General features: G+C 37.5%; 1 protein-coding gene across 2 annotated transcripts in view; it reads left to right on the top strand.

Annotated features, from left to right (window-relative positions):
* Nucleotides 1–12,129, top strand: part of PRKCE (protein kinase C epsilon) — a 287,731-nt gene that overhangs the window by 93,102 nt on the left and 182,500 nt on the right. For both annotated transcript variants that reach the window (XM_048297720.1, XM_048297721.1), the window contains exon 2: nucleotides 6,142–6,205. In XM_048297720.1, coding sequence (XP_048153677.1) covers nucleotides 6,142–6,205 — 64 coding nt within the window. The remainder of the gene's footprint in view (nucleotides 1–6,141; nucleotides 6,206–12,129) is intronic.

The following is a 12,129-nucleotide window of genomic DNA, read 5'->3' as shown; positions in this document are numbered from 1 at the left end:
TTTTTTTTTTTTTTTTTGTTGACTTCTGAGTATGAGTAAATAATTGATAGAATCCCCTGTGGCCAAAATTTCTGAACCTTTATGTATATCATTGTGGTCAATTACAATGGGGCAAGCTGTGTTGCATTTCTCTCTAATTATAATAATCAAATACGTAACATTCATAATGAAAGGCAGATTTGTGAACAATGGAGCAGTGCACTGACTCCAAATTTTCCTGCCGCCTTTGCCAGAAGAGCAAGCGGCTGGTGGGATGAAAAACATCACAGAGGTAAATGGAGAGTCTGGGGAAGTTTTCTCACTATGTTTTCTGGGTAATTTATTTTGAAAGTCAAGTTTACTCATGTAATTAATGATGTAACGTGAAATTCTTAATTTTCAGATACTATTAATAAATAATATTTGCTCAGCTATTTTTCTGGCCTTATGGAGCTTATTGCAAACCTGTTTATTTCAGTTGAGCTTGATAGGGATTCAGATGTAAATGCTGGGGTAAGTTGGCAAGTTTAATCATACCTCTGGCTGTTCCTTTGGTCAAGAGTTTGCTTCTGTTCCAATAATCATGGTGGGTTTGAAAGTTTTAAAATTACTTGGGCTGCAGTCATTTTGGCTATATTGAAAAACATCAATGTTAATGTTTTATTTTCTATTAAATAATTTAAAATATGTGCTCTATTAGCTGTTTAAATGGAAGCAGAAAAATCTTGTGGCCAAAGAACAAAAGACCAGCACAGATTTTCCAGTCATTTTCTATTAGATTATAACTGTTCTGATTTTCATATGCATTTTCATGGAAATAATATTTACCAAAATTGATAAATACCTCTGAAAACAGCGCACAGAAAAACCACCCCCCCTTCAGCCTTTGCAGCTATCAGCACTTAAAGCACAACCTCTTCCCTCCTTCTTCAGAGAGAAGCTGTGTGTTCAACAAGAAACTTTGTTATGCTGCACTCAGGAAGGGTTAAAACATACTGACTTCCCAGGTCTGACATGAATCAAATAACCATCTGCAGTGACAGATCATGTGCTTGGAGGTTTAGGCTTTAAGCTACCCAAATATCAGATAATCCTAGAACATCACAAGAAGAGGTGCAAAGCAGGTTTTATGATTTATTTCTCTCTGTTTCTGTGGCTTATACAGTCCATTTAGGTTTATACTGTTGCCAAAATCCTTAACAGCTTTTGGTTTGAAGGGGTTTTGCTGTGTTTCATACTCTGTCTAGCTAAGGAAGATCAGAGTAAAACTTACTCAACTTTTGTGCCGTTAGGAAGTTCAGTTATGAGAAATGCATTTGTCTACTCATTTTTTATTTCAGATCTGGATTCATGTCAATGACTGTCCTTAAATTTCTCTTGAGACAACTTGGCTTTTAAATGAGTACAGTGCACGAAATCTCAGGTGATGTCCTTGTGTTGGAACATAGGTGGCTCATGGACTCTGTTATGATCAAAGGAAACCCTATGGCAGTGGGACACTGAGCCACTGCAGACAACAGTTTGTCATTTGCTTACAATAGGTCTCACTTTGTGCCATAGAGCATGCAAAATCTGTGCTGATGCTTTTAAATGGAATGAAAAGAACACCCCCAAATGCTGATGGAATTATTCAGGCTGCACATAAAATCTAACTCATATTCAAATATGAAGCATCAGTGCAACACAAGTATTTCCATAGCATATTCTAATCTTTCTCATCCTTTCAAGATTAGAGAGAGTGTTTGGTTTCCTTAGAAAATCCTGGTCTAAGAGAATTCTGTCCAAGTTTCACACTTTTAGGGGGGGAATTAATGTCTTACACCTGAGAGGAGGAAAATGATGAACTTCTAGCTGAGCTTAGGGCTCAGTTTTTTCAGAACACTTAGGAGTTAAAAACTTGCAAAAAGCAAACCACGACGAAAAGCTGGACCATTTTCACAATTTTCTGCATAGTTTGAGTAAATTTTGCATTAGTCCAGAGTTACCCAAGAATTGTGATCCATTGAAAATGCTGCAGAGAAATATTTCCGCATACTTTGTTTGGTATTTTTTTTACTGATGAATATTATCTGAATGAAAAAGAAAAGAAATTGCCTCCTAGATATGTACCCATTAAAGCTGTCTAAAAAAGAGAAAAAAAAAAGTTCTTGGTAGTGTTTGATACTGCTGGAAGACAGAATGTATGTTGTTTGACAAAGTGAAGCTTAACTGAGGAATAGGAGGAATGGTCCAGTGAGTAGTCTGGGCCTCCAGAGACCAGAGCTCAGTTCTTGTTTAACCGTAGACTTCTTGTATGACTTGCCAGAAAGTCATTTAGTCTCGCTTGTGCCTTTGGGAGTATCCCATTTTGCAGATGGGGAACTGTATAAGAAGGGTGTTGAAAATAAAATCCATTAATGACTGTGAAACTATATAAATGCCTTCAATATGCTGAAGCTTGGCCTTGGTTTCAACATGGGTTTTCCTCTGAAAGTATGTCTGGTTTTATGGATGGTTGCCTTTTGTTCCCTGAAACAGGCTACTAATAGGTTTTATTCAGGCCTGGAGTTCTTGATGATCTGTTCTGCTTTCCTGCAATGATTGTACTCATCTCAATATGCTGCCACATGTTGTTATTTGAACAATATAGAAGTTGTTTAAATTACCTTTTTAATTAATGTTACTTGCATACGCTAGAACTGTGTTTCAACAAAAGTCACAGCAATAGCATGGGTCACTAACAGGATAAAATGTTTTGGTGATCAAAGATTTTGCTCTGTGATAGTTGTTCCATTTTTTGCTGCATGTGGAAAATGTGATGTATATGTGCAAGGTACATATTTTGCTTACAGCAAAGCTGCTCTTGTATCAACTCCTCTGTCCCATCCTTAGTTTGCATCTTGCCTTGTTCCCTGCTGTCCTTTTGAACAGTAACATCTTTTTAGATGTCTCCTCATAAGTTCTCTCTGCATGTATAAAAGCTAGGCTGCATTCAGAGAGAAGTATTTTTAGTCAAGGAGAAGGGTCGGAATCAGAATTGCTGTGATCAGACTATTTCCAGTGCATTCAAGGATGTCTGTTCTATTCAGCTGAATTTGGCCAGTCATTCTGTTTCTGGTTACGTGTGTCTAGGGATATTTCACTTCCATGGCATTTGGTGAAAAATGCATGGGAACTTTAGATTTTGCTGTATGCATCTTTTGTTACTTATTTATAAAATGACATTGCAGAGTCTAAGCATAGTTTAATGCACAGATTTAAAAAAGAAAAAGCATGCATATTCTAGTAGTCTATTTTGGAGGTATTTATGCCATTATGTTTCTAGGCATTAAATTAGACATTTTTAATGAGTAATTAAGATTGAATCAGTCTTTTTTTTCTCTGTTTGGCTTGATACATGAAAGACCTGAGATGAAAAGAAGGGTTCCTATCAGTCTAGGGGATTCTGTTTTTGTTATGGTGTTCATTGCATATGTAGAGTCAGCTGAGATAGCTGAGCTGCTGGCTTCTGGCACAAGTACTAATTCCTATGACTGATAAGACTGTCAGTGCAAGTACTCACTGAAATGAAATGTGAGTGTTTTATAAATCTAAAAATAAGAATATGTCCGTTTCATTCTTATTGGTATTAGAACATATGAAGACTGAAACATGATGTCTTTGTAGAAGACACTTCCTTTTATAAATAGTTCATTTTTCTTAGAGCATCAGCAAAATTTCCAATTCAAAATCGCTGAGCATCATTTCCAATAAAATGTAAATTGAAACAGTCCACTTGCTGGGTAATGGAAACTTGGTTTCAGGCCTCCAGTCTTTTTCCTGAGTTGCTTCCAATGCTGGTTGTAATTAAAGGGGCAGAACAGATATTTTGTGCTGCTGGTCAGTAACTTGTCCAGATGCCTGATTCTTCTGTGGAGATGGTGTTGGGGGTTTATGTGTTTGCATGCACGCTGGGATTTGAACTGCATAAAGTATTTCACTGAAAGCTTAACCAAACAGTGTATAGTGCTGATACAAACACAGCATTAGACATGTCTGTCTTTAATACAGCCATCTGTTGAGTGCTATAGCAGTTTTTCAAAAGCCTCCCTCAGCATAGACATCAAAGTCTATTCATGCACCTGTGCCTCTGATCTTCTAATATTTTTCTTATTTAAAAATGGCAAAGGGAGAGAGGAGCAGTATTTGAAGATCAGCAGCTTTATTTAAAACAAAACACAAAAAGCCAAAATCCCCCAAAAAACTCCCCCACAAAACTCAATGCTGCCAATTCAGAAATTGTTAAAAATGTATTTTTTGAATATTCAACACTATTACTTGTAAAAAAACAGACAACCACACTTTCATTTTCCTCTCCCTTGAGTAACCCCTGGCCTTGCTAACACTGTTTCCTGCCTGGTCTATTTACAATACAGCTGCTGAGATAATTTTCTTGATCTGTTGGTCCGATGACATCAGCTGGACCTGTGAGCTCCTCTCCCAGCCTTGTCTTGAAGGACAGAGAAGCATCTCTGTGAGGAGGTGGTCAGTGGGGGGAGGAGCTTGCATCATCCTGATGCATTCAGCAACCATGCCCCAAAAGATGAGAAAAAGCCTCTCCTGTAAAGTCCTCTCAGGTGATGACAGAAACCTGGAGACTAAACAGGTGGCCCCATAGGGCTGCCCACTGAATGTAGGCCAGCAAAGCCTGGCGTAGCCCGGTGTTCTGGTGTCCCCTTCCTCATTTACTTGCTAATTTGTGAAGACTTACAGGTTGGTCTCTCAAGTTATTAGGGTGAATTGGTGATCTCCCAGTTCTCACCTCCTGCTGGCCTAGTGCTGTACCCTGATGTCCCTTGTGACAGGAGGGGGTCAGCTCAGTGTTGTTTGCTGGCACAGGGGAGGCAAGGCCACCTTCCCCTGCTGTGGCAGAGCAGGAGGTGTGGAAGGAGAGGAGGCTGCAATGAGGAGGGAGGAGAGAGCGCCTGTTCCCAGCCACAACCTCTGTGACTGGTTGCCTCAGAGTACCAGAAGCATTGGGCAAGTTCTGGGGGTTTTGCTGTGAGAGAAGAGCACACGTCCCTGCCTGGGTCCGGCCCTGGGCTGCCCCCATTCCCAGCGATGGGTCTGATGGACAGGCTGGGGCTGCCCTGGTGCTTCCTTGACCACCCACTCCTATCTGGAGCAGTGGGATGCAGGACAGGTCCTGGCAGACAAGGCCCCTTGCAATTTTATCTGTGTGGTTTTCCTACTAAAATAGGTTGAAAATATGGTATTAATGAACACAATGTCACATCACTCAGTCTCTGAAATCATGTGACAACTGCTATGTCACAGTACAAGCTACTGATAACAAAATGTTTTAGTTACAGTTTAATTTTTGAGAGGTGTGTTGCAGCAAAAATAGTTTTTAATTTCTTGTGTCCCATTAAGATACTCAAAATCCAACAATATTTAGATTTGCTGATGAAACTTGTGATAAAATACAGGAAGACCTGTAATAAGCTCTTCATTGTGGTGCCTAAACTTACCAAAGCTTATTCCCATAGCCTGTGAAATCTTGGAAGTACAGCAGCTTGATACTGAGCACCTGTATTTCATGCTGAGTGAAAGTGATCTCCACATGGGCAAAGACTCCTTAAAATCTAGCAGAATGGTGCAGAAATAAACAAATTTTGTGTTTCAGAAAAGGAGGATAAAGCATGCATTTCTTTCTCCCAGTGGGGATACAAAAGGAGTATTATAAACACGTGTTAGCTGGCTGTATGAGCTGTGTGTGTTCATTTCCCCCATTCTGTGACCAGAGCTGATCTGTCTTGCTGTCACAGTGTTGTTTTCCACATTTGCATATCCGGGCTCAGTATACATTACAGTAAAAAAAGTTACTCAATTGTAGCAGCACTTTTTAACTTCCTTGAAAATAGTGGTGCTAACGTATGTCAGAACAGTACATTACATATTTGATATGTAAAATTCACTGACCTCAAACTTTCCAAGCATGCACACTTCTTTTTTATTCCAGTGAAGGTGCAGGGTCCTCAACATCTCTTTGCAAAAGGAGACTGTTGGTAGTGAATGTGTCCTGCCTACACCTTGGCTGTGTGAAGTTTGGAAACTTCGCGTTTCCTGATGTGCAGTCACTTGCTTTGGGAGCCGTTCTAAGTTTGTTTTTTTCTTTTTTTCTTTTTCTCTTCTTGATTACAGATTGACTTGGAGCCAGAAGGGAGAGTGTATGTCATCATAGACCTTTCAGGATCGTCAGGTGAAGGTAGGGACTTTAAATATTTTATCTTACTCTTCCATGAATGAAATTTCCAAGGGTCTCTGCAGTGAAAATAGTAGAAGAGGTGTGTGCTGATGTCCTCTTAAAAGCTCAAGTTAAAATGAACGCATTTTGATCTCTGCCTTTGAGTCAATAAGCAGTTGGACTTCATCTTACCCTGTTAATCACTAATGGTAACAATACCAGCTAAAAGGACAGTAATGGAATTACCATATTTTAGTAGTACTAATTCCAGAGGAAACTTCCAAGTTCTTTAATTTTTGAAAGAATGCTAACCATTATGTAGGTAGAAAGGATAAGGTGTCAAAGATGAGGGACAGGAGTTTATTTGCTTTTTAAATTATTCTAATAGTTGGTATTTTTCCACTAAATACTTTCTTTTTCAAGTAAAGTAATGACTGAAATGTTGTAATTACATGAGGTATTTTCATTTTTATGACACACCACTTACATGCTGGCAAAAGTGCCAAATATGGAAGAGAAGTATTTATTACATTCTTAAGAAAAATTCTAAAAATAATTTTCTGCTGCTTACTTTAAACAGTCAAGTGATATATGGTAGGAATAAGAGAATTTATGAAGAAGCAAATCTGTATGTCTTAGTCATGCACTTGGTGACAGCCTGATCTGCCGAAATGGCCTACGTGATTGATTACCTTAAATTTTGTCCAGCAATCAGCTTTGATCAGCTTCCCCCAGAAGCTCATAGAGTTCAGTTAAATGAGGTTATCGTCAGTTCACAGTACATAAAGAAGATTCACATGAACCCTGACAGGAGTTGAAACCAAAAATGCTATGAAATGAAATTATTTTGCCTGGCACAGTGGAGAAACAGCGGAAGAGCATGTTTATCTTTCTGTTCTTTGTAATGAATTGCTGCACTCTGACCAGCTACTAGCAGTAGCTTGCAAAAGCACATATTGCTATAAATCCTGAATTTTAAAAACAAAGGAAACTACTATTTAAACTTTATCTTATAGCCTCTTTTTTGTACCCACATAAGATATGCTTTACCTTTTTTCTTCCTGCATATTGAAGAAAATATCAATTAAATAGTAGTTTCCACATATCTTTCTGACTGGCATGACAGTGATCAACTGAAATATGGTTAAAGGCATTGGTGTGATTCTGTCACAGGGCAGGTAGATGTTCTTCCAGCCTTCCACTGATAGCTAATTGATACCCAGGTGAGCCTACTGTTACTATTTCATCCCAAGATGCATTCAGGTGTGTCAGACTGTCAAAGGGCAGGAAGAATGGTGTTATGTGGTTCTTCAAAAGTTGTTTAAAACTCTCTAACTTTTTCCAGAGGAGAGTAAAAAATGGCTATCCTAATGTGTCCTTTATTATGTGGTGCATTACCCAAATGGTGACACTCGAAAGGTGCTTGGAAAGAAATTTGTGTTGCTACAGGTAGCATTGGAGGGGAACTCAAATGGAAACAGGCCAGTGAGGGAAGACAGTTTATGAAATACTTATGGGAAGCCCTCAGGAAGACCAAGAGGGTTTACTTGAGGTGTATTTGGTAGAAATTTAGAGAGGTTGGTGCACTTACAAAATGCAATAGAACTTGTACATGTTTAGAGCTTTCCCATGCAATTAAATAACTGTGGGAAAGTGTTGTGTAGAAGTATTGCAAAATTCTCTAGGAGGGTTATGGTTTTACTCACAAAGGAAAGTGGACTAGGTTTGTAGAACTGTTTGTAAACCATTTTTATAGTGTTTTGTTAGCGGTACTATGAAATCCTATTATTGGACTGTTTTATTAGGGCTGTGGCCTAAATAATTTTGGATATTTAGCTATGTTACTGAAGCACCTAATTTAACTTAACAACTGTTTGCATCCTCGTGTAGTGAACAGAAGCACCTAGACCACATGAGGAGTAGCTTATTCTATGTGTTTCAAAAATACCTCTTTCATTTTACGTATATATACATATATATGTATGTAAAGAGAATGTATCTGAGGGGTATTTTATGAATTTCAATGGGCCAGTTCATTGTAGTAGATCTGTATTTCTTGAATATAAAAGGAACATAAAGTTATACTAAGTGCATCACTTTTGAGTGGCCAGGGTTGGTTGAATTGATTGCTAGTCTTGACCAAATTTCTGAGCCAGGAGCTTGTTTTTGCACTCCAGTCTTCACTGTGAATAGCAAGAGTACATGGTGCACAAATTGGTATCACTGTTTCACCTGGAATTTTGGAGGGGCAAAATTGGCAATTTATGAAAATAGAAATACTCATAGCAACAATTTGAACTGGAGGAAGCAATCAAGTTGCATGTTTCTTGCAGGAATGTACTCTATATGCACCAAGCACTCTTGTCTTGTAATGAAAATCTGGCTTGTTTCTCCTGTGTGATGCAAGCAGGTTTCTAGTCACCAGCAGTCAGTAATGTAGCTTCAGTTATTTGGCACTTCTAAAAGCTCTGTCAGACATATCCAAATTCTCTTTTGATATAATTGACTTAAGATTAGTTCAATCCATTAATATGGACAAAGAGCATTGTTCTCTACTGCACTGCCTCTAAAAGACAAAAGTCCTAATTTCCCAAGTGAGCCTTTATGTGATGACTAAATTGGTATATAAATTGAAAGTAAGCTTATGTTGTTACCATATCCCTCTTAAAATTCAATTGCTGCTTAGTCCCAGCTGCCAGATTGCTTATCCCTCTTCACTATTTGCATTTGTATGGCAAAACAATGAAAACATTTCATTGTTATAAGCTGACTTCCTCAACAAAAGCACACAATTCCTGTTCCTCCTCCCCTCGTTGTGTAAACTGAATCATTCATGGATTTTAGTGGCTTAGGCGAGCAGAAGAACAGATGGAAATGTGGCAGATTACAAGGGCAGGTACTTCTGCCTCTCCCTAGGCAGAGACAGACTTGTTGAGAGCCACCCTAGCATATCAATATCAGCCTCTGGCCAATATTTTTATGTGGAATTATAGAAAGAATGGTAAAGTCGCTGGCTTTGCTACTTGCAGTTTCCAATGGATTGTTCAAATTTCAGGGACTTCTGATTTGTTCCGAAAAAATAATTTTCTAGAACTTGCTTCTGTTCAGTTCTAGTCTTTAAAGCAGAAAAAGATTGGAAAACATAAATGCTAAAGTCTGAGAAGTGGAAATCAAGCTACATAAAAAGCCTTTACAAGAACAACAACAAGCTCAAGAGGAGTGTTTTTATCATCATCTTTTTACACTAAGCCTGTTTTGGAGCCTGCTTATAGTTTCTGAATGTTTGTACTGCACTGATAGGGATGGCGAGTAACTATTTATTTTAGCAATCTTTTGTAAATTCTGTAGTAGGAACTGTCCATCCCACATACTGAAAAGAAAATGCTAAATAAACTGTTTGTCACACAGACGGTGATGTTCTCGAAAGTTAGGATTTGAATTTTTCTGCTAAAACATGAAGGTTTCCATATTGTGCTTCCAAATCAGTTCTGCAAAATACTTCACCATTTTGGTGATGTTGACATAGGAAGAGGGTGAGAAAACAGCTCTTAAAATAAGTTTTTTTTAATTCTCCATTTGAAACTATGTAAGCAGTATTTCTCTAACACCTGTGAGTCATGTCTTTACAATTCCTTTGCCAAAATTGATCTGCAGGGTTATTTACCCTCTGTAGATTTACTTTATTTAAAAGGAGTCTGTGCATTTAGAGTAAATCTATATGTGTTTTCTGTGAATGGAAGCAGCTGTATCAGTGGAAACTTCCCAAATGTAGATATGCACTAAGGTGTCTATTCACTGCCTAAAATAACTGCAACAGTTAATCATTAAAGTTCTATTTATAATTTCTTTTTAATAATTTTCATACTTTGGTTGGATTTCTTTAGGTGTTTTTAAGTAATGGCCCACTCAGAACTTTAAGGGGTATTTCAAAAACAAATCCCTTTGGTCAAACAGACAAATGCAGAATATGGCTTCTCAGAACCTGACACAGCATCCAATACTATGAGTTGGAATTTGTTACATAGATTTATTGGAATTTGGTACATAAATATGTACCATGCCATATGCAAGCACATAGCATCTTTAAGAGCAAGTATTTCCGATAGCTTGCTTTTGGGAGACCAAATCCAAGTGTGGGAGGCTGCTGTTGTTGTTATTCTACCAAAATAGTTTGTCATTCTTTCAAAGCATGTAATCAGTCAATTCTGCTATTAAGTAAACATTTGGTGACTCCCCTTTATGTATGCAGTTATAAGAAAAACAAAGTTTATAGTAGGCTGGTGTTTGTAGAAAGGAATTAGCTTGGAAAAGATCCATTGTATTTATTCTCTGTTATTTTGCAAACTGGATCTAATGGTCGCACTGGCTTTTAGTCTTGTATCTTGAACTTCTGCCTGGGCTATGGAGAAAGGTGTGTCTGTGTATCAACCTGTCAGTGAACAGGAGAATCTGCAAGACTTGCTGTCTTACTCATTTCTTAGGGCTGCTTGTTGTGCAAGGTCATATTGATTTTCTCTATTAATGCAGTGTTGCTGTAGCGTATGCAGTATTTATATGCTGAAGTGCACTCACTGACTGTTTTATTGGCATGCTTTGGCAATGTCTTTACATCTATTTTTTCATCTTTTTCTTTTAGTTCTTATAGCGTTTTGTAATTAAAGTTTTTTGAATTATTTGATAAATACTTAAGAGCTCCAGTATATCTGATTAAGATCTAAATGCAGGCTGAAAGTTTAAAACTTAACTAATACGATGACACAATGATTTGATTTAAAAACTGGAGTAACAGATGGCCAGCAAGTGGGTAAGAAAGGTAAATTGCCTGAGGAATGATTAAAAACATTTTCAGCAAAGTCAGTTTTATATATACTGAAAGACAGGTGCTGCTATATTTAACAGCTTGTGACCTGCCTGGTGCATTTGTCATTGTACATTTCTTCTTTCTTTGGAGTTACTGGTTTATGTGGGACACAAACATATACAGTTACTTAGAGTAGCTTTCTGCCAACTTAGGAATTAAGTTACCATTTGAAATTTGTCAATACTAAATCAACTGTGGATGACTTCAGAATGGCCTTGACATGTTAGGTTTTTTTTCTTAGCTGCGTTTATTATAAGTAACATGTAATAAAAATTTAAGAACTATTCAAAACTCTATGTTTTATGTCTAATCAATTGTAGTGGTTATTTATCATTGTTAGATGTTATAATTTGCATTATGGAATTGTCTTTCTATACAATCACAAATTCCCCATTTTAGAGTGGGCAGTTGAATTGCAATAAAACACCACAGCTTCCAGTACATTCATCTTCAGATTCATCTGCTTGTAAGATACTAAAGTTTCACAAGATGAAGAACATAAGGTGACATTTTACAATAAGGCCTGCTAGCTGAAGTCGTGGTATTCTGTGAATGCAAAACATTTTGTTTAGGTTTATTATTTGTCCTTTTTGCATTGAAATAGCCAACAAAACAGTCCTTAGAATTCTGACTGCACCAGGTTATGTATTTAGCATGTAATTCAAAATACATGAGTTTGTAAGAGGTTTTCCCATTCTTCTTAGCTCATTTACTTCAAGGCTCTTAGGTTTGCAAATATGGTTATTGTTGATTGGCATGTCAGGACAGAAGGTCTGCATGAATAAAGTATCAGTAGAAGCAATGATTCATAATGCCATTTTTGTGTCCCATACTTGATAGATCTATAACATAGATACAGCTTGTTAATCAATATATCCAGAGGATTTGTTTCAGGCATTCAACTTTGGTAGAATTGATACAGCAAGAAAAATTGTATTTCTGTTCCATGTTGTAGCATCCTTTTGCAAAAATCTGTTCATAGATCCCACAGGATAAAAACTTTCTCTACAATTCCTATTGTATCTCTTTGCCAGTGCTTTTCCTTGAAGTACTTGTAGTTGTCATTGTCATCATTAATTATGCT

The sequence above is a fragment of the Corvus hawaiiensis genome, chromosome 3 (genome assembly GCF_020740725.1).
Source record: "Corvus hawaiiensis isolate bCorHaw1 chromosome 3, bCorHaw1.pri.cur, whole genome shotgun sequence".
NCBI classification, from domain to species: domain Eukaryota; kingdom Metazoa; phylum Chordata; class Aves; order Passeriformes; family Corvidae; genus Corvus; species Corvus hawaiiensis.
The sequence above is the reverse complement of the archived record's forward strand: the minus strand, read 5'-3'. Positions and strand labels throughout refer to the sequence as shown.